We start from the raw sequence: 23,579 nt of genomic DNA, 5'->3' as shown, positions 1-23,579 counted from the left end.
CAACGTAGTCAGAAGTCACCTCTGAAGGCTCAACTGACTGGATAGGTAGCTGCTATCTACAGACATATTCATACAGTAGATTGTCTTCGGAACACCAGGGATCAGAGGAGAATTCAGAGATATCAAGAAACACGCCTACAAATAAAACGAAACACTTACTTCATCTCCAGGACTTCCTCCAAATGTTTCCTTCTTTCAGCTCGTAGGTTGGTCAAATGGGTTTCCTTCTCAGCCAAAGACTGCTGCGTAGAGGACAATTTTGCTTTCATTGACTCCAGCTCCTGCTTAACCTTCTCCATGGCCATCATTAGTTCTTCTACCTAAAGCAATTTTGGGGAAGACAGGAGGAGAGAAAAACAGTGTAATGTGATCAACTGGAACTTACTAAATGTCACAACTAAATTGGAGCACAAAGGTTACCAGTGCATGTGCACTGCATAACACTTCTGCAGATGGGAAGCGTCATCTAGTGCTGTGAACAGTACATCTACACTTGACTGAAGCAACATTACAGTCTGTGATTTAACATAGTCTGGTCACTGGAACGTTACCATTACAATACCAAATTACAAATCTTCAAGTATTTCTATTTTACAAAGTGTACCATGAGGATAAAAAGATGGCCTACATGTATTAAAATTAGCCCAAACAAATGCAAGGTATTAAATGGAATACATTGATAATATACCAGAAGTATAGAAAACTTTCTCTGTAAATGATGCCTAAAGAAAAACTACAAAAGCACTAAGAAGGAAGGTAATGTTTCTGAAACAGGGAGAGGACTGGGTTCTCATGAAGATGTGCGTTAAGACTACTTCCCTCAAAATATCTGTTGAACAATGCTTATAGGCATGTTTTGTGATTTAGCAACATAAAAGACATTCAAAGAGTTGCTAATGGCAGACAGGTACAACAGAACGATGCTCATATGTTTGGCAAATGGGAAAGGTTCAGAATTAACGTGATTGTATATTCTAGCACAAATATTACACAGATAATTTTATTTCACACTTGGATCATGGTGTGTCTCAGTTAGTATTTATCACTAATTAACATGCAAATCCACAATAAATGCTCAAGTATAGCTACACGTAACATACAAAAACTTCTGGATATTCTTTTAATAATTTTATAATAATGCTTTATGTCACACATTACTTTCACTGACTTTTTCCATAGAGATTTTCTCCATCACAACCAAGTTCTCATAAACAATTTTACAATGTGCTTCAAATGAGAGAAACTCAGATGCTATTATTGTGCATAATCAAGCATTTGTACAAATTTAGTTTGCCAATACAGCACTGCACTGCATTTATATCCCTGCATAAAAATCAACTTGCGCTCCATCCTGGAAGCAAATTACTGAAATTATATTAAACTCAATTTCTACTTACAGGTTTATACAAAGAGAGTTGTGCACATCACTCGCTATACAGGTGCTGGAGGATGGAAGGTATGGAACATACCAGCCCTTGCTTTAATAAATCCTGTACTCCTAAAGGCAGAGCTAATAACTCAGGACAAACATGTTTAACAAGATTGGTTTTCATCCTCCATCAGCGATAAAGCAAGAAACACTGCAATTCAGAATTAGCAGATTTATAAAAATCTAGCATAGACATTGTGCAGTGCTTACTGCAGAAAGCCTATCTATTTCCATTCAAATGCAGCTGACTAACATTATTCTTATGTCCAGCAAATTAAGAAAAAAATAAAATATGCAATTATCAAAAACTACCCAAAATGTACAGCCAATAATTCATCTGGTAATCAACAGACCAAAGGGGAATTAAGTGACGCATAGTCCCAAACTGGCTAGTATGCATATAATAACCAAACTTTTCCTGTCTTATTAGTGTTTAGTGTGCAAAAAAAGATCAGAAACTCCGACAATTTTTAAAATGAAGAGAAAACTCCATAAAACGAAATAGAGAAATAGGTCAGAAAGGACTGCAAAGAAAAAATGCAGAAACAATGAATAGCAAAAATACTACTAGAATGGAAACTGATGCCTAGAAAGAGAAAAACAGCAACATGCCAGGGAAGTGAAGGTGTACTAGTGTATCAGCTTCTAGTACATCAGCTTCTACTTCCTTTGGGTTGATTAGAATTACCTACATAAATATTTTCCTTTAAACTGAGAAGAAGAGAGGCATGCCGACGCTCTGCTTATAACAGAAAACAACCTCAAGTAAACGAGCCCCCGGCCAACTGCAACAATCAAAATGGCTTGTGTCAATCTGCCAGTTGCCAAAATAAAACAATCTTTGAAGAAACACCTTTTCCGTAATCAGGTCTGAAAGATTTCTAACATCCTTCATTCCATTCCCCATCATCACGATTCACAACGCTAACATGGAAAGGCTGGTTTGTGTGATGCAGATCTGTAGCGCAACAACTCTGGGCCATTAAGAAAACACAAGGAGGCTCGCGGCCGATATCTAGGTCAAGGCTCCTAGCGCTAGGTGGCAAGATCTAACTGCAGGAGTACTTTGCAGTAGCGGTTATTGCAGGTATTTAAGCTTTTCCTCATTGCTCCATTTGGTAATGCTTTTAATTCTAAGGTTATATTTTGTATTTTTGCAGGTTAACAGAAAATTGATCTAATCATGTATTAGGAATGGCTGGAATGCAAGTGGCTTTTAAACTGTGCCAACAACTTAGTTTGTAACTGCCATTACCTCCCATCCTATCCAGCGAGTACCATTCGTCATGCGATTTACTAAAGACAAAATTCACCAAAATAGTGATGACTGCATTCACAATAAAGACTTCGTTGTTCAGATTCATCAAGTTATAGATATTCCATGGGAGCATTTCAATTAAACTTCTACAAAACAAAATATTTTATTTGGCAGCTTATGAATCTTAGTGCAGACCTGTCTGTGTATGTTCCAATAAGCAGTCCTGTGAGAAATGATACAGGAATATTCACTGGAAGCAAACTGCTTGCAAAGCACATCTAATTTAGCCTATACAAAAAACTTCAAATCTACCTTTGATTTTTTTTTTCCCCCTGAGAACAGCTAATTATATAATAAAGAAAAAATATTTGCTAAGAACCAGAGTTCTTGGCACGCTGAGACATTTTCAGAGACATGCTGTTGACATTTTCAATTTAACTGTAGGTCAGCTTGTGCCCTCTCAATTATAACTAGAAAGCTTCCATTTCAGGAGGTGTAAAGAGTGCACTCTTGCTCCTCTTTTCTCTCTGCTGAAATAATCATATGTAAAGCAGAGTATATCTTTGCCTACCTATGACTTACCTGTGATTCAGTTCTCTGTAGACAGGCCTGAAAGGCGTTCAGGTATTCTGAGCAGGATGGATCTGCAGAGAACTTAAACGGAGACTATTTTTTATATTGTTTTTAAGCACTACGTGACCTCTGCAGGTGACAGCTTATCTTTAAGTAAGAACATGAAGCTAAATAAAGTTTCCATTAGAAGAGAGAGCTCCTGAGAGACTGAATAAACTTTGTGAAAGAGGGCAAACTATGTAAATTAGATCAGTATGGGAATCACAGCAACAGAAAAGGGAAATGTCGACATAGGACAAATTTTTTATGTAGTATTACATCTCCTTCTAAAGCATGAGAGTGAGGTTTCAAAGCGCATGACAAAGGGACTTGACTATTACACTAAGAACCCTACTCCTAAACTGGAGATACAGTACTTTAGATGCAGTGATAATGCAAAACTTATAGCTTAATATTTAATTACATGCCTGAAAACAGACACGTTTTTATGTTTCTGATTTAAGGAAAGAAATTCCTTTTCTTTCAATATACATACAGACACAGTGGGCTATGGATAGCTGCTTGCATTCATTATTATGTCTCAAAAGTTCCAGGCAGAATACAAAATTATGGAATTTTAGAAACTAAAGATACAAATACCAGCATGAACAAATAATTTTCCATGAGTATTGTATAAATCAGTCACTAGAGATCTTATTTCAAAACCACCTCAGCAGGCTAACTTGTATATTTAAAATTATTTGCTTTCTGAACACAGACCTTTCTTGTACAAACAAGAAATTAGCACTACAAGACAAAATGTACTAGAAATCTGTACTTTTGCCCAGAATGAATTAGGCCAGCAAAACAGAAAGTCTTGCAATTACAAGTCAGTAGTCAGAACACTACAAGGACTGAAAAAAATAATTAACATTTCTCATGAAGTGCAACTCTCTCAGAGGACTCTCCTTTTTTTTACAGCTCTTGAGTTTTTAACCTGTTTTTCATTTCCCTGTGTACATTACTGAAATGATGAAGGGACTGAAAATTTCTGCATTATCTTTTACTTACTTGAACTGATCAGACTGCAGGACAGAAGGAAGGGGAAAAAAAAGACATGAAAAAAAAGACAAAGACAAGAGTTCTGGCTCCATGCAAACTTGTTTGGATCCCAGAAATTTTTCCCAGAACAGATGTTAAGACATGGAAAAAGCACGGGCCAGACTTGGGACTTAAGTATGTAATTTAACTGCCTCAAGTAACATATTACAGGGAGAAAGCACTGAGTCTGACATAACGTGCACTGCCAGCAGGACCAGATGGTTTGCTTAAATCACAAGCTAATAAACCTTTACACAAAATAAGAGGGAAATGAATTATGGTTTCATCATAGCCCCATTTTCGTTAAAGCAGTAGGGTGGCTTTAGGTACTCTTAAAGATTACATCCAAGACACTTAACTAAATTCTTGGCTATTCTGAATTAAGGGAACAACTTTCAAATTCTTATAGATATTGGGAAAGCTGTTAGGCATAGCTTTTTGAGAGCTAAAAATATCAGAGGAAAATGAGAGAAATAAGTAAGCAGTAACAAGAAAAATCTTCCCCCCGATAAAATTAAAATGTAGTTTCTCGTTTGTAAGGTAAGGACAGCCCTCAACTAGGAGAACAGCTGAAAGCTCTGCCACACTGACAGCAGAAGGGAATAAAACAGAATGGCTCTGCCCCACCACACAGGTTGGAGCTCTGGCTCCAGTTCAAGCCCGCCTTGTTCCCCACCAGTGCACGAGCACGCATACGCCTGTAGGTGGACAGAGCAGTTAAGGAGAGAGACAAAAGACTATGGTCTGAAAAGCTGCAGGATACTGTAGTTGAATGCAAATTTTCTTATTGCTGTGAAAGTGAGATACTTAAACAGTTGATGTCTCTTGTTTCCATGAGTTGGTCTCTCGACAAAAACTTTCATTATAAAAAAAAGGATCTGAGAGTGAAGAGGAGTTAATGCTGTGTTGCTCCTTACTGTCTCCACTGATGGCTCTAGGCAATAAAAAGCACTAATATTAGATGGATCACGTATATGACATTACCATGTTACTGCTGCAGAACCCACAGAAATAGAAATACAGGAGTCTTTGTTAAGGAGTACGTTACTTGAGTATCAATCAAGAGCGCCTTTTGCTCATACTCTCAGAGCACTGAGCTCTTGCATGAAGGAGGAGGAATGAAAATTCACAGATGTTTGGAAAACAGAAAACTGAACCACCAGACTTCAGGACTGAATAAGTCACAGCTGTGTCTTGTTAGCATGTTTGGAGGTAGCTTTGACAGTTGTATCTTCTAAATGAGGGCCATAAGCCATATAAATAAGCAACGGCCTACTGCTGGGACAAGAGCTCTTGAGAAGGAAGCAATAATTGTCTCTGCTTAACACATACAAAATATTTGAGTCAGGGCTGGAAAGAATAAGTGAAAAACTGAATTCTGATTTATATTGAGGACAGAAACCTGTTGTAGTCTCTGGTATCTGAAGACTGTAACCAGTTACAATTTTATTTCTGCATTTCCCTCAAGTGGAAACATTATCCAATGAAATATTCTCATTATGTTTTTTAACCCTTGCAACCATATCAAAGGAAGGTGTCCTGTTTTATTTTACATGGATGTACACTCTTAGGAAACTGTCTTGTGTTTATCTTTTGTGGCTAGCAATAAATGTTTCCAGCCCCTTGGCAACACGGCAGCAGTCACGACTTCAAGGGATAACAAACAATTCAAGGGATAACAACCTTGCAAAAGACCTGGATTTTGATCATCATTTAAAAATCTCTACAGAGGCAGAAAGACTAGAATTTAGCACATTCTGCACAGTTTTGCACACACTCATTTATCACAATTTTTCACATCCAAACAAAATCTCTAGAACTATGGTTAATTCATGATACTCTGGCCACAGCTTTAAACACGGATGTCGTCAAAAGAACTTCACCTTTCTTAGGGTACGTCTACTCTGTGATTGCTGCTAAGGTAGCAGTAGCAATTGGGCGAAAGGAAGCTTATCAGCTGAGACCAACTCCCCAAGGATTTCAGCAGGTTTTTTACGAGCCTTCTGTAGAGCATGCTGATTTCCATTTTGCTGCATTTTAGACAGTTTCAGGTTAACTAGAATATGTCACCATGGCAGACAGTTTAGACATAACTGAATAATATTCCAAGTAAATATTTAATGCTATGCTACATAGCATACCATAGCTCATCAATGTATATAGCATAGATTGATTTTTCAAAGAGAAAAATTCTAGGATGATGTATTAACTCACTACAAGTAGTGAAAAAAAATGGTATGCTAATTCCACATACAACTTTAACACTCTTTTCCCAAAAGACACTAAGGATCATGACCATAAATACACGAAAGCACAGTTATTATGTGAAAGCACATGGATTGCCACAGGAAGGTTGAACATGTGGCTAACTGAAGAAGTACAGGGTCCTTGGTGAGCTCAGGAAAAGTTTCCACCTCTACGAACTTGTGGAAGTAAATCTGTAGCACTGCAGTTCACAGAAAGCAAACAGCAGAACCTAGACGCAACAACTAAGCCATCCCACCGTACTGAGCCAACTGGACTCAGGCTGAAATTCAGTGAAGGGTTTGAAGAAATCTGATGGTAAACAGCAGTACAGCAAAGTGTCATGGTTTCGGCTGGGATGGGGTTGACTTTATTGCTAGCAGATGGTGTAATGCTATGTTTTGGATTTGGGATGAGAATACTGTTGATAGCACGTTAATGTTTCTTTTCTCACACGTCATGTATTTTGGAGGCAAATAAATTCTATTAGAAAAAGAATACATATTTTTAAATTTATGAATCTAATGTAGAATTCTAATGAGCTTTTCTAATGCTTTAATCTACCTATCAGCGTACCACATTTGCATTTAAGGTCACAGCTAAATAACACAACTGGGAAATGGAAAAGAAATTCCAAATGAAAAATGCACAACACTGGCTTTAAACAAATATTAACACAATTATTTGATTGGGTCCTTACAATTCCAAGGAGGCCTTAATGTAACCAAATCTGCATGACTTTCTCCTTCAAATCAGACTTGAAGGCAACTCAAGAATTTGACTTTCTCTTGAGCCACAACAAATAAAATAGTATTTAGAGGTAGATACTGGAGAAAATAATGCAACAGGCAGAGGGATGCCTGTTTGCATGATTTGTCTAGAATACTTGACTATAGCAAAAGGCATAATGTCAAATCCGTGTTTATCTATTGAACAATAAAAAGAGATAAAAATCCAGACAAAATCATCTTAAAATCAGCATTTGTACCAAATATCTATACTATAGTTTCCATCAGTATTTCTCATTTCATTAAAGTTGACTTATATGGAGAAACGCCCAATGTACATTTTGAACAGAGGTTAATTATCCTTTCAGTGTCCCCAGTTCTCCTAAAAGTCATCAAATTTTGCCCACTTTGCAACCTTAAATGAGTGCAAGAAATTAAACAAAAGATTTAGAAGCTTTTTCCCCTATAGTGTTAGAAAAAGATCTCTATCCCAAAGTCTTTGAGCACAATTTTCTATTCATTGTTTTTTTCCCTATTCATTCTTTGCTACTGGAGGCAAAAAAACCCACCTCCCTAAGCCCCCAACTAGGCACAGCTGAACACACCTCAGACAGAAAAGAATAAAATTTCCACTGTTATACCTCTTAAAAGGTAAGTTCCTGAATACTGAAGGAATTGCATGTTATCCCTGACATACTGAATCACCCTTCCCATGTAAGGAGTGTGACTCAATATAAATCTCGGTATTTTAAAGGAAGAGGCTACATAATCCATTTAAATGCTGGAGGAGAAGAAGTAACTTTAGGGAGAAACAGCGCTTCTAAAAATAACTGCAACCATTGACAAGGACACAGTGCACAGGCAACTTTACCTAGCCAAAGTGCTTTCTCTAACCAAAGAATAATAAAAAAAACCTCTTGAGAAATGATGGCAAAAACTTCAGGCTGACAACTTAAAAAGCGTCAAAAACAATTTCTATTAGTAAAAGAAATTAAAATATAAGTTTTTCAAACTTCTCATTAGGAGATACAGAAGAAGAGACAAAAAACTAATTAAAAGCAAGCTGTCCAGCATCTGTTACAGAGAAGTCAGAATTCTGACATTTCTACAGTTCTCAGAAAACACCTACAGGTAAGTGGTTCAGAAGAAATTCCACTTTGTATTTTCCACTTACAGGGACCTGTAGTAAGTAACTTAATCTGTCAGAATTTGTGCTGTGACATAATTCCAACACTCAACTTATTTTAGAAAATATTTTAGGTCTATTTCACTAACAGAATACTCAGCAAAAAGGGTATGTGTTTTAATATATTTTGCATTTTTAGAAGATCACAGAATCACAGAATGGTAGGGGTTGGAAGGGACCTCTGGAGATCATCTAGTCCAACCCCCTGCCAGAGCAGGATCACCTAGAGCAGGTTGCACAGGAACGCATCCAGGTGGGTTTTGAATGTCTCCAGAGACAGAGATTCCACCACCTCTCTGGGCAGCCTGTTCCAGTGCTCTGCCACCCTCAAAGTAAAGAATTTCCTCCTCATGTTTAGGTGGAACTTCCTAGGTTCAAGTTGGTGCCTGTTGCCTCTTGTCCTGTCGCTGGGCACCACTGGAAAGAGACTGGTCCCATCCTCCTGACACCCACCCTTTAAGTATTTATAAGCATCGATAAGATCCGCCCTCAGTTGTCTTTTTTCCAGACTGAAGAGACTTGATAGAGATACTTGATAGGATAGAGTCCAATAGATAACAATTCTGTTGTAAGTGTAGTTTCTGTTCTTACAAAAAAAGGTAGTCTAAGTAATATAGGTTACAAAGTTAAAACGGGACCAGAATGGTGATATGATGGAAGGGCAAATGAGAGGTATCGTTCAAAACTTGGCTAGAATTTCTGTGTAGTAACTTATGGGTAAAAAAAGGCTCTTGGAGGCTTGTATTCTATATTCAAACCTCTGCAGACCTTGTACATACGATAGGGAAATCCTGGTGAACAGGAGATGGGGAAAAAGGAGAGAACTGTGAAGGAGGCTCTAGTGGAGTTATTAACTGATTTCATATTTTTTTTTTCCTTAACAAACAGATATGAATTTTGAAGCAGGAACATATGATAGAGAATTTCAGGAGTCTTGTAATCAACATAGTTTACAGGCAATATGTGCCTGAAACAATATTAAATCCTGCTGAAATAACTTATAACGATAATGGCAGGAAGGAATTAGCACAAGAAAATACATTTAAACAATACGTTACTATTACAATATTCAGTATTTTATTTTTTTCTCAAAAGGCAAAGTAGAGAAACCTGCCATGTGTAGTATAAAAAGATACAGTGTATGAACATGAATATAGCTATTTATAGATCTATATACTTCACCTCATTTAAAATTTCACACTAGGAACCATAAGTTCAAAAAGAATTCATGGAAGGTGTCAAGATCAGACTGCTAACTCAGAAATTTCACTATAAGTAACTACTTAAGGAAGGAAGGAAGGAACAGGTAATGGCCACTGTTTCATGTGTTTATTTGTCGTAACATTTTAGGGTAAGGAGTTAGATGTTAGCTGATGTTATATAGAGTGAGAGTGCATTTAAGCAGGAGTTGATATTCAGGAGAGAACAGAGCTGCACTACTATCAGCAGAAATACCAGTTAAAGTTCTAAACCCTACTGCTTTTCAAATTTGAAGGAAATAAGATAGAGAAACATATGTTGCGGTCAGGCAGTGCACCATCTCACTTGCAGAAATAGCAGCCTGTTGTAAAGGCCACAATAACGGCTTCTTGCAAGAATATTTTTAGTAATAATACTAAGCAATTCCTGACTCCATTTGTCAGCCCCCACAGTTCAGTGCCTCTTCAGATGTGCTTCAAGTTCTGCATGAGGATGCACGAACCAGATCAGCGAAAAATTCCTTTAAAAAATAAAATAATTCTTATAATGAATTAGGTCACCGCTCCATTTCACAACGTGGCCTCAGAAGGACACAGGCTGGGAGAACTGAAGGGACATGCACTGAAGTATGAGGATGAAAGTGAGCAAAGAGAGGGAGGGTTTAGGTATCTTTGGTGAGTACACGTTTGTGAACTATGCCCTCCAATAATGAAGGCTCAAAATGCGAGTTATTCTAGTATTGTGCTCCTTGAGCCATGGAACTGACACTACTTACTATTGATTGACACTGAATCACAGAACCTGAACTTCCATTTCAATTTGTTCCACAAAGGGCCTTATTCTTTCATGAAGATCGAAACACGTTTCCAGCATTGTTCTGGGAATGCTGCTGATTATGACTAGGTCGATATAGAAGATAACCTCCTGCCCCCTGCTGCAGGAGAAGGGATGGTAAGACGCACCAGGACAGTGAAAGAAAGTGTGTGAGCAAGACAGGGCCTTTTGTCAAAGTCAACCTCCAGCAGTATTTCCTAGGGAAGTAAAACAACTACGGTATTTCTGAGCAGGGAAAACTTATATTTAATTCCTTTTTTGCTTCAGCCTTATGGAGAGTACTTAAAAAGAAGCCTCCGTACACCTTCTGACCTTTGAAATAGAGGGATGAATTAGTGGGATCAGCCATAGTTGTACATAACCCCACAGCTGTAAGAAATTTACAGTAATATTTACATACAAGATTTAGCAGATGCACCAACAAAACCAGGTGAATATGTTAGAAAGAACGAACTTGGAGAACTTTCAAGTCTTTATATCTACGTAAGACTCCGTCATCTGCTTTCTGTATGGCAGGGTTTCTGTTATACAGAAGAGTAAGGTTAATAAAACTATGCCCAGTCCAATGGGTGCACTGCTCCCAGCAGGAAATGCCTGATTTTATTTTTGTGATAGGTGAATGAAAGAACAGGCCTAAGATCCTGAAATACACGGAAAGCTTTTGTCATCTGGAGACATTTTGCCATATATAGATTGTGTATTAACACAGTTAACCCACTGCCACAGTGAATACATACTGCCAGGATGTTTTCAAACACTGGATTAAGGAGAACAAGATTTTAATCTGAAACTATTATTTGAGAACCATGAAATGCCAAATAGTTTCATGGACACTGTAATTCAAATCTGAAGCCTGTAAAATAGCAGGAAACCATACATCACGAGATGATGGAGGGTAAGATTGCACAACACAGGGCTACAAAAACAATATTAAGTACTGGGACAGGGGTACACACAAATGAAATGTCCTCGTACCTTGAACCACTTAAAGCCAAAATGGTTGACTTCATGCACTGATTCATTAAATAGCTTCAGACAGGCAGTGAAGTGGTAGAATGGTAGAAAACAAGATAAACAGAAGAGAGGAAAGAAAAAGCATGCAATTAAATGCAAATTTTAGTCAGTTTGGACAACATTAATATTTTAAAAATCACACATAACACTCCTACTTGGTCTAAGAATGACCCTAATCTATTATTGTTTGTAAAAATCAAAGGATTTGCCATTAATATCATATAGAAAATAGAGCCTTGCATTTTGAAACTCTAAAGCTATCTAAGGGTGTCTTTCACAATTCTACAAAGAACCTCCACAGAACATAGTAAAACAAAGAGGGCATTCCTTTAAAGTAATTTAAGGAATACAAACTGAAAACCATTTGAAGAGAAGTCTCCTTCTCATCTTAGATAAACAGCTACTTGCCATCACTCTGTTACTTCACCGTATTTAATTGATATGAAAACAAAATCCTGTTGGACAAAATGGGGCACAGCAGCTCTCCCAGTGCTGACTAGAACAAAACACTCCAGTTGCTTTTCCTTCATGCTGTCTTGTTGGTCATATTTTAAAAACTATAATTGGTCAGAGCCGGCAGTTTAGTTCTTCTGTTGGAATAAGACACTGCTGTCATTCAGTGACTGTACAGACGTTGACTTTTGCCTCTTCCGAACCCACTGCGTTCAATCCATCCTTCTTTCTTCTCCCCACTTCTGTACACACCGTTACATCCAAATGAATTTCTTTTTTACAATGATGTTGCCCACCATATTCCACCGATCTTTTCCCACAAATCTTACTCATCTTGGCCTTCCTTCCTCTCCTTTCAATCTCTCTCACTGATCCTTATGGCTTATTGACCCTCAGGTTGAACATTTCCCTGCCTTGCCTCATCTTTCAGATTGTATACCCAATTCCAATTCTCTATTCACCAGCTATTTCCCTTTTTCACCAAGCTCTGACCATCTGATCTCATCGTGTGCCTCTCATCAGGCTTTGCTGGTGAATTCTTATGAAAAGCCTCCTTACTGCCAAATGTGATTCTGTGGTGTGAAATTTGTGCGTATTCCCAAAGCACTATTCTCTTTCCACATTCTTGTTTCAGGACACCTCGTATCTAGATAAAACTTCACTTCTATGACAACAGTTCCCTATTTTACCAACCCAGACTTATTTCTTCTCCTCTCCAGAATAAACCTGCTGCTAACAGCTCATGGTGGACAGACATCTATGAAGAGCTCATGCTCAACAGGCTAAAAAGGTGTCCTCCTTTTCATCCTGTGACTGAAATCTTCCTCACTACTTCATTTCTTTTCATCCAGGACAGACCTTTCATATTTTTGTTAATCTTAGTAGTATCTTTGACTCAAACCTCCTTTAAAAGGTTATTTTGAAAAACTTGCAGAATTTCTTTTATGGAATATCTCTAATTTAAGACTTTTCTGACTGCATCAATCAACCAAGTTCTCTGGCAGGATTTCTTCTGTGTTTGGATCTACGCAAAACACTTCCTGTGCAGGTTGTGCCCATTTGTGCAGTCAGCTCCTTGTCTGTAGCTTTAATTGTGTTAATGCTACCAGCATGCCTCTCTGCTAGTGAACGAAATGTAAGCTACTCATCCTCTGCAAACTGTACTCCACCCACCCTTCAATGCTGAGATCACTTGTGATCATCCTCTAATACAAGCCTACATTATGCGTACAATTTGTAAACATTCATCTTTGTGCTCACTTCCCTGACTTCAGGTACCTCTAAAACCTCCAAAATTAACACACTCTACCTTCTTCAAAACCTTGCCTCAAAAAATTCACTAAGCCTTATGCATCTTGTTCTGCATTTCAAGCACAGACATCACAAAAGGGTAAGTTCTACGGGCTTCTAGATACTCAAAGAATATAAAAACGCTCACTTTGTTTAGTAACAATGAAATTAAAACATCATGACATACTAGGCTTCAAATCACATACTATTTTGTTTACTTTTGTGTCTCAGCATAGAACCTGCTCCTTTGTGAGATACATATTTTCCTTTCAAGGGGATCTGATCTTTGATGTGGTATTCACTACCTAGTTAACGTTTCTATTCCATGCAGGTTTTTTTAAAGGCTACAAGAAGTTTGGAAAGAAGGCATGCTTGAAAGTGAAACCCCTAACATTGCCTAGGATCTCAAGGTACAGCAAACAGATTTATCCTCAATACGTCTATCAGCAAACAGCTGAGCTTGACTCTAGCCTAAAGAGAAACAGTTGCTTTCTTCCTGAAAACTTGGATTATCACTAAGACATAAATATCTTCTTAGTTAAAGTATGCGATATAGGAACACGCGTTGGAAAAACCCTCTTAAAATGTTTAAAGTGCAGTTAGTCAGAACCTTTTTTATTTAAATAACAAAGAGAAAGAGATCATGCTGTTGCAATGCAACTGACCAAATGCTCTTGTTTGCTAATTACAGCCAACTAGAGAACAGTGAAAAACACTGAAGAGGCTCACAAAAAGCACAGTAAGAACCTCAGCTGCAGCTTCTGCTTCAAAGGCTTTATCAAAATCTCATGGAATTTTGTTCATTACGTATGGTATATGTTTTCTTGATGATTACTTACGTGAGTTAAAATTAGGCACATACATGATTCTTCTGAGTATCTCATCGGTGGCACAGAATCAACTAATGCATAAAAGTTTACACTTGTGGCTCCAACACACAAGTGTGCGTTGTCTTTGTGTATGCTTGGCTCAAGTCAAGGGATTTATCCTTTTATCCAGTTGTTTCGCAAGCGTAACAAGACTTTGGTCCTTAAACACAACCACGCTAATAAAAATCATTGTCTTCAGACACATTCAATGAACAACAACACAGTGAACCTGAATATGCTTACACATAGGACGATAGCTTTGACAGGCAAGACAGATCAGAGGAGTTACTACTTAAAATAACATTTTAAAGTTCAGGATACCTTATATTTCTTTTTAATTTCAAGAAAATCTTACCTATTAAATACAACTTATCATGAAGGCTTTGCAGACTTTACAAGTTCTGTTACCTAATGTTGGAACAGAGATACAGGACCATCAAACAAAACCAGCTGTGTTTCACAGTAAAGCAGGGAAAATAGTACTTTACTGTCTGGTTACTTTCCTAAGAGGACCACCAGTGACTTTATAAGATTGCAGACCTGTTTCTCAGCATTGATCCTGGCTGACTCCTCTTGTGCTAGCACCATTTCCCGCTCTGCAGTTATCTGAACACTTTCTCTGAGTGCCTCTTCCAATTCTTCAATCCGATCATCCTTTTTACGTAGATTGTCCTGGAAAATGACGGGAGACTAGGTGAAGATGACTTGTTTGGAACTAAAGCCTTTTAATCAACCAAGTTTTACGCCAAACAAAATGCGTTTCTCCCTCCCAAGGTGCAACTGCAGGCACATTATCTTCACACGAAAGAAAGAAAGATGAAGTGATGCAGGAGTAGGAAGAAGATTACAGTAAAGAGAAGGAGAAAGCTAGCAAAGCAGGACCTCAAAGCAAGAGTGCTTGCCCTCTGTGTTGGACATACCACAGTCCTGTCAGATTATACAGCATAGATAAGCACGGGTTGTTGGTAAATAAAGATTAGTAAGCAGTTCCAAAGAAGCAGAGAAGCCAGAATTGGTGGGAAGGTAGCTGGCGTTCAGCATTGCCCATTTGCTCACACATTCACCAGCAGGCGTGGTAAGAAGGGAAACATAGCACTGCAGTTTGGAATTTGCCATTTCCAGGTTAAAAGGGAGAAAAGCAAACATTAAGCAACAGAGTTTTCTATTGTTCAGATTAAGTCTTTAAGGAAGTTTCTCATCAAAAACTCTCTAGAAATTATGAATGGTTCAACTGGGCTGTCTGAATCTCAGACACCCAAGTATCAAGACTCCCTTAAAATTTATTCTTCCATTAAGAGCATCTTCACAGTTGCAAGTTCAGATGTCCCACATATATTCAAAGACATATATTGACGAAAAACCATATTGCTCTTCAGAAATATACTGTTTCATTGGTTTATACAAGCAGTATAACTTAGAAAAATGGTATACAAAATTAATGGTATTGTTATTTGTAAAGGAGACCCTCCTTACTTTAATATTGCTAGGAAAATAAATGTCTGCTGCTTCTGCTGTAGCAGCTTGGACAAAAGACTGCAAAGCAGGTTGTCCTGACAGGTATATGAATGTCTTGGACCATGGCTGCTTAACAGATCCATCAGAAATGAGCAGCTTGATGGAAGATTTCTGCATTTCTTGTCTTGCAGATTGGTTTAGATCATAGGGTTCAGATGAGATATTAATGCACATTTAAGTTACTGCATGGGCTTTTTAGCCATCTTAGCAGCAGTGGAAGAATCAAAAACCTTTCCTTTTTTTTTTTTGCATTTTGCTTTTTGTCAGATTCACCCTTTTGTCTTCTGTCCTTTTGTATTTAGGACTGAATTTTTCCACTGTTTCTCTGAAAGTGTTTCACACCATATAAAGAGTAAGGAAAAAGATGAGTGACTTGGAAAAAAATTGACCTTGCAACCTTTGTAATGCAAAAATTAGTCACTGGAGTTTAAAGAATGAACCTGACTTATTCCTTTAATTCATGCCTTCTAGGATGTGGGATACATCACCAAGGATACTTCTTGTATGAACAGCATTTCTGGCAGTCTCAAAACTGCCACTTTCAATGAGAGTGTTCCAGCAGAGATGCAAAGCTTTGTATCAGACCAGTGCAAGACCTCTGGCACCACTGCCCTTGTGTAGAGAAAGGCTAGTGTTCAACCACCAGCACAGGCAACAGTATTTTTTAGGCTTTGCAGGCAGAGGAGCTTTCTGCTGCTGATTACTTGCCAAAGTGGATTCACGGGGCAAATAATTGCTGATTTCTAAAGAAACAAATGGAGAGATCTTCATTCCAAAAATACAAGTTGCAGAACATACTTTCATACTTTTTGAATCTTTCTGATTATCTTCCAAAACTACTTTATGGTTATGATTTGCTGAACCAAAGACTTATCCAAAAGATGAATAGCAAGTTTACAAAAAACTCAGTACAGAATATTAACCGTGCCAGACATCAAAAATATTCACTTGTCTATCTGCATTACACAATAAATATCAACTGTACTTCTTGATATATTATTCATGGATAGCCAAGGAAGTGTGGAAGTGTTGCTCTCCCATTTCAAACAACAGAAGTGGGAATGGTGTGTTTGAACAGTTGCATGTAAAATGGAAAGTGCTTTAAAATAAAATAAGAATGCATTCTAACACAAAAGGTACGTACACTCTTCATCCCAGGCAAACATTTAAGAGATGAGTTTGACACTGTATTAACCTTGACACTGTATAGTGCTCTATTCAGACAGGCCAATTCTTGAGGGACAGGAGGAAGAGCAATTGATGGTACAAAACTGATCAAGACAGTGACACATTACCTGTGGCACACAGGTACACATTCAAAAGTCTGCATTCATATATAATTAACTTTTCCTAAAATAATATACAAACTTTTACATATATGCTAGAGGGTTGCATGTTAAAAAAATCCAGTGTTGACTTACACCTTACAAAACAACACTGATGCCTGGCAGGAATAGCAGATTGTTGCTTACCCAGATATCATCTCCACCAGTGCAGAATAGTCTCAAGACAATTTAAAATAATTATTTTGTTTATAGTTCCTTGATTCATGACTAATTGATTAGCATGTGAATTATTATTTTCAAAATACAAGCTGCTGTTTCAAACACAACATAATAATAGAGAAAAAGTAAATAAAAGCAAACCAACATTTGCCTTTTAACATACCAGCATGTTTTTCCAATTGTTTGTCTCTAAACTCTGAAACATGACAGGCTGTGCTGACCTTCAACCTATGCTGCTGCTTTTCTCTTTTTAGTTATATGAAGTATTCCATCTCTATTGTGATAAGCATTAAACTCTGGAGAAAAACTTCTGTTAATTGTAACTACAGTGAAAACTTTTTTCCTGCACTGACTGATCCTCTGAAGCAGTGAGCTAGAGCACAGCTCGAGTTGCTTCATACATACATTAGAACGTGACACTGAGGGCAACTTTATCTTCCTGTATTTTGATAAAATTGCAGAATGATAAACAGTGGCAGTCTCCTTCCATGAAGCTTATACAGATGACTATTCAGAAAGAAAAAAATATTACTTACCTGTACAGTAATTGGCTTCTTCAAGATGTATTACCTGTCCAAATACCTCTGTGTCCCTCCCTCCCTTCTCCTCCTCAGTCCCATATGCATGAGATTCCACAGCAGAGGTAGAATTAAACTGGGAGAGAGGAGATAGCTCTGCCTTTATGCTCAGTGGTGGCAGCACAAAGAAAATGAAAAACCCATTCGACACTGCAGGAGTGCCAAGAGTTCAGGCACAATAAAAATTTTTGCTACCCATACTATGATCCTGTAGCTGATTTGTATGCAAAACTCATTCCAATCCATGTCTGTCTGAAAGCCTGAAAGGAAAAGGAGGTGTGACTGACACACATTTCTGGGCTTGTTCTTTCACTTCAGGAAGGAAGTGGTAGGATGTCCAAGTGATGCATGTTAAAAGGATGTATTAATTTAATCTATCCTGCATTCATGTGATGTGTAATCTGCCATGAAGTTTTAGAAAAGGGAATGAAATTGGATATATGTTTTCACCAAGGCATTTAAGTTAAATTAAATCTAAGGTACCCTGACAAACTTCTTCATAACCATATCCTGAACTAGACTCACAAAGGTCTTTATGGCCTAATTTCACTCTTTGAGTTGGAATTAAGATGGATTTCTCTAGTTAACTCTTGTGAAAGATTAGTTAATAGTTTCAGAAGACAATGAAATGCTTCTTTTAACTGTTAAAAATATTTCTAGGTCTAGCCAATCACCTAGGTAGCAAAAGACCATTTTCACGTAACCCTGTAATTAATGTAATAGCTCATTTTGCCTGTGTGCTTTCATAGACCAGAAGGGAAGAACACAGTTCTTTGAGTGTTTCGAACTGGGAATCAATTATTTCTTAAACAGTGAAATCATTAAATCATTACAAGCACTTATTCCTGTGAACTATGGCTCTTTCTTATTGTGCATTTCCTCAAGAAGCCATAACCTAGATAAAGAACATAATGATAATGATCTCAGTCCATTCTAGACTCAATAAAATTCTCCCTAGAAAGAAAAATCCTCCTTTGTGAACTAACCTTCCACTAGACAAGTGGAACCTGGGAACTCAAAGACTGTCAGCTGCCTCAAGTACTACTTAAAGCTTCCTCCTGTATACAAACTGTAATTTAGTTACTGATAAAACAAATTCTTCACCAACATTTGTGGGCAGCCCATCTACAAATGTTTGGAAATTTTCCCAGCTTAAAAACACAAGGGCCTATTAACTGCAACTCTAAGTGCATGCTGGTTGATTAATATGCATTTCTTTCAAAAATTGGAATCTTACTAAGTTTCTTCCATAAAGTTCCCTTGCTTCCCATCTTCAGCCATAACCAGTACCAAATGTGAAGAGGAAAAATTGGTTCTACTGTAGTCAGGCCATTAACTGAGGAATTCTGGCTTGCCATCTCAAGAGTCTATCAAAAGATGCCAAAAGACACTCACTGAATTATGGAAAGTGGGTTTCTGCAGTGTTGGTTGAACTGCTGCACTGCTGAACCCAGAAGCAGAGATGCTATGCCAAAATCAGAAGGCTACACTTCAAAAGAGGACAACTGATGAAAATAAATCCATTTGTTAATTAATCACTGTTTTTCTCTGAAAAATACCTGTAAAAACCTGCAGATCTTTTTAAGAAGGTATTGAAACTTCAAAGGAATATACAATGTGGTGGGGTACCAAAAGGTGCTATTATAGTTTCATTTGATTTCAGAAGTAAACAATCATGGGGTCTTAAAGCTCAGGTAAGCATGGCAGATCTCCTTCATTTGCTTCCACATGCTTATCAACTACTTGAAGAAGTTTTTGAAGAAGAAAAGCAGGCAAAACTGTCACTCAAACAGAGAAATACCTCTTACACTGATGAGACAATAACTTGACTTAATGGGTTTTCAATACACGTTGATTAAATGCTGAAGGCCAGAATACCATGGTACATGACCCAAAAGGTAGTTACCAGAGAACCTAGCTCAAGAAGAATGTTTGGGGTCCCTGTGCAACTCATCCAAAGCAGGGGATGTCCATGGTGATTCGTTTTTCTCTCTGTATTCATTACCATTTGCTGATGAAGCTGGCAATAAGAAAAAAAAAAAAGAAAAAAAGCAGCATGCTGTCTTGAAGAGTGGAATAAAAGACGACTAGAAATTCCTGAAGAAGGAAATACCTTTAGGGTATTGTATAGCTTGGTACCAAGACATAGCATGAACCACAAATAAACATAGATTCAGTACTAAAGAATCTGAAAATAAAGTACCAGAGAGGCAAACTACCATGTAAACAGCTGCTACTATATATATTGCTGGGCATGAACAAACAGTGGAGTTTATAGAATAACTACAAGTACTAATGCTAGTATTATCAATGTTGCATACGGCTGTCTTGATGCCTTCAACTGGTAAAAGAACTGAAGTATCGGGGGTTATCTGTGATGGGGAGACCTCCGTCTGTCTAGGCAGAAGCTGGGTATATCCAAGTACTAGGTTTATATGAAGTCCTTGTTTCACACAGAGTGAGCTGAAGAGGGCTTTCCGGTAAGTACCGCAACAGCATATAATTATCAGAGTTCCTGAAAGAAAGGAACAGTCTGAGAGCTGAAGAGAGAGAAAGTGCCAAGCAGGAGCTCCTCGACCAATGTTTCCTCACCTTTGGCGAGATCAGACCTGAGATGCACGATGACTATCTCATTAGGACAACATGTGTCAACATCTGGAAAATTGTATCTGCCAAATAAGACACGAGGATTGGAATCCAAGCCTGGCAAGTTACATAAATGCAGAAAAATAACTACAGGAGACAAAAGGAGAAAAACTGCAGTGGGAGAATTTCATTCCACTAGGGGTTGAGAGGGAAGTGCGACAAAGCTGGCCACAGCGCTGCATATGACACACTGCAAACACAATGGAGAGCAGAAGGTGATGAGTACATTCTCCTAAGAGTACCACAATGGAAAAAGAGAAGACATGTAGATTCAGAATATGCGTGTACTTGTAGATCATCAGTTGAAGAAAGAACAAAAGTTTAACTATAGTAAAAAGAAAAAAATGATAAAAAATATTTCCAGACACGATAAATATAATTGAAGCAGTGCATTAAAATTAGCACAGTGCAAAAACCCAAAGAAGCCAACAGTTTATAAGAAATGGCCAGTGAATTTCTCTTTTGAAATAAAAAGTAGAAATTTAAGTGGTATTTGGACAGCATTGTCCCTTGGGTATCATTGCGGGAGAGCAGGACACTCGAGAGTGATGCAGGGCTAAAAATGATGCTGCTGACAAAACCAGCTGCTCTTGTGTACATGGGAAGGATGCACACTTTAAATGTTACACATATGGACAATCACGTGAAAGAAAATAATTAATTGTGCTCAGCCACAGAAGTTAATAAAATTCACAAGAATGAAAATAGGAAGGCAACTGCTCTACCCTGCAAGAAGTCCTCGTGGCTACCTATATCAGTAAGAAAGAAAATAAAAAATCCCACCCAGGTAGTATGTCTGTAAAATATCACAACAAGTTAATGACAGGAGACATATTTGTGTCAAGATTACTTATATACAAGCTGACTGAAGTGATAAGTATCTCTAAAAAAATGGTAAGAAAATAAATACAGAACTAATTCATCCATCAGAAGTTGTGTGAACGCATTTCTGTTCTTAAACGTGTAAGTCACAAAGACGCACCAAAAAATACATAGGAAATGACAATGCTACAGAATGGCATTAATGGCATTTAGTTATCACTAAAAGAAATAATTTTGAGGTATCTCAAGATGTAACTAATGTTCCATATGTGACACATATATTATCCTAAGGACAAAACATGCACACATTTGTTCCTCAAATATATTTATATAGAAGAAAACCCACTCAAACCCATGAAAATTGGAAAAGAAATATATCAACTCTAAAGACAGACCATGACAGATAATTCCAAGGTACATATATATGTATATATGTATGCATATATGTATTAATGCATCTAATTTAAATGAAATGGAAGTGAGAGGGGAGAAAAGAAATCTTAGTGAAAACTTAATGAAGAGAAATTCTTAATTTTTCACATTGTCTATTTCTTGAACACATAGAAAGTCCTTAACAAAACGTATGCATATTGCTATTATTGCCTGAAAATTGCTACATATATATTGTATACATTTGTTACTTTCAAAAAGTGTTTCCAAAATATATAGCAGTTTTGTTCAACATCAGGAGCAATATGAAATACACAGAGCTTGTGGTAACAATAAGAAAGGATCCTAATCAATACCAGTTGAATTATGTCCACCATAAAGCTCTGTAATTCAAATATCTTTCTCTGCTAGTGAGGAGGAATTCCATTGCAACCTATATATTTATACATTTCTTGAAGGAGAACAGAGAGGAAGGAGAAGAAAAGGACAAGCAGTTGGAGACACTCTCACACGGGCCTAAAACGAAAAGGCAGAACCGATTATTCCTATGAGAAACTGGCAACGTCTCTTCCTGATAGCTGCCACGCTTTTGACACTTCTTTCCTGTTACTCTAAGCTTGGCGCTCCCGACACAGCAATCCCTTAGCTGTGTCGGGATTGTATAGGCACTTCTCATTAGCAACAACCTAGACAGACTAAAGGACCTTGCCAATACCAACAACCAGGTTTACCATTTAGCAGCTCGCACAGGGTGCCAACAGCTTTAACATTTTGCTTCAGCTGTTGCAAATTACCACATTTGTATTTTTTAAAACCTAGAGGGACTATGCTTCTATCTAACCACAGTGGGTCACTCCACGGACTATTGGAATGAGACTCAAGGCTGACAATACAGCTGTGAAAATGTCCTGAAATGAGCAAAAGCAATAGATATCTGTAACTGATATGGGGTTTTTGGTTTGTTTGGGTTCTTTGGTTGTTTTTTTGAGAGGCTAATTGGCGAAATGCTACTGTAAAACATTTTCTTCTTCACACATAAATCAATACCATGACTCAAGACTCCTAAATTGATATGGGATTACAGCATAACTAACTGCACTATTAATACGAAGCTCGAACCCATACGTTATTCCCTTGATACAGCCCTATTTCTCTGAACTCTCCTTGCCAGTGTCAGTCCTGTCATCATCATCGTAGTAATATACCACAGTAGTTGTAAGACCTACCTTTCCTTGCTCATTTTCAATCATTCAGCAAAAAAGAGCAGCAGAAGCAGCACGCACAAACAGCCAGCTATAAAAGTTCACTTCCCTTGTCTTCCCTCTTTTTCACAGCTGAACATAGGACAAAAATTGCTAGTGATACACCACCACTGAGGCAATGTACCCAGCAGGTGATTCCACTGAATCTCTCTCGCTCTCTCAATTTCAAAGGGAATTCCTACAGTCACCTCGGCCTCATACATTCATTTTAGTCTTTAATGCCCCTTTCTTGATTTTCATCAAAGTAGAGTAGCTATGGTATTTGTGCTAGGAATTGCTTCCTGTAAAGCAGCCATCAGTTTCTGGACAGGACTAACAATCTAGTGAGGTGCTAACACCAACCACTATTGATTTTACTTAATGTAAAAAAAAAACCCCAAACATGATTACTTCCACCTTCTCCTATCTCCCCAACTTCAAACTAGAGATCATAAAAAAAATTTCACATGTCAGAATTAAATTATCAATGGGTCTTACACTGTCTGGGAACAGCCCAACCAACCCGCAATGCCCCTGGAAGCCAGATGCATCAAGAGAAGTTAATTTCAAGGAAAAGGTCTGTCTTGGTACAACCTGGATTCAGCTACTAACCAAACATATATTTAGGGAAATTCTTTGCTTTAAATATTAAAAACAGGTTTCCGTTCTTCTCAATACCTTTACCAGTAAATGCACAGATCAGCTTTATCACTGTATCTGAAAA

General features: G+C 37.7%; 1 protein-coding gene across 24 annotated transcripts in view; it reads right to left on the bottom strand.

The window, feature by feature from the left end:
* The window catches only part of ERC1 (ELKS/RAB6-interacting/CAST family member 1), a 300,806-nt gene that overhangs the window by 101,618 nt on the left and 175,609 nt on the right, over positions 1 to 23,579 (bottom strand). For 15 of the 24 annotated variants that reach the window (XR_012586646.1, XR_012586648.1, XR_012586649.1 and 12 more), the window contains 2 exons: positions 14,699 to 14,830; positions 160 to 320 (listed from right to left, as the gene is read on the bottom strand). Coding sequence is in view for 13 of the 24 variants with exons in the window: in XM_074584028.1 (XP_074440129.1) it covers positions 160 to 320; positions 14,699 to 14,830 (293 nt within the window). In the remaining 11 variants the exon portion in view is untranslated. The remainder of the gene's footprint in view (positions 1 to 159; positions 321 to 14,698; positions 14,831 to 23,579) is intronic. The other 9 variants (XR_012586651.1, XR_012586652.1, XR_012586653.1 and 6 more) reach the window with 1 other exon arrangement.

This window comes from Larus michahellis, chromosome 1 (assembly GCF_964199755.1).
Source record: "Larus michahellis chromosome 1, bLarMic1.1, whole genome shotgun sequence".
NCBI classification, from domain to species: domain Eukaryota; kingdom Metazoa; phylum Chordata; class Aves; order Charadriiformes; family Laridae; genus Larus; species Larus michahellis.
The sequence above is the reverse complement of the archived record's forward strand: the minus strand, read 5'-3'. Positions and strand labels throughout refer to the sequence as shown.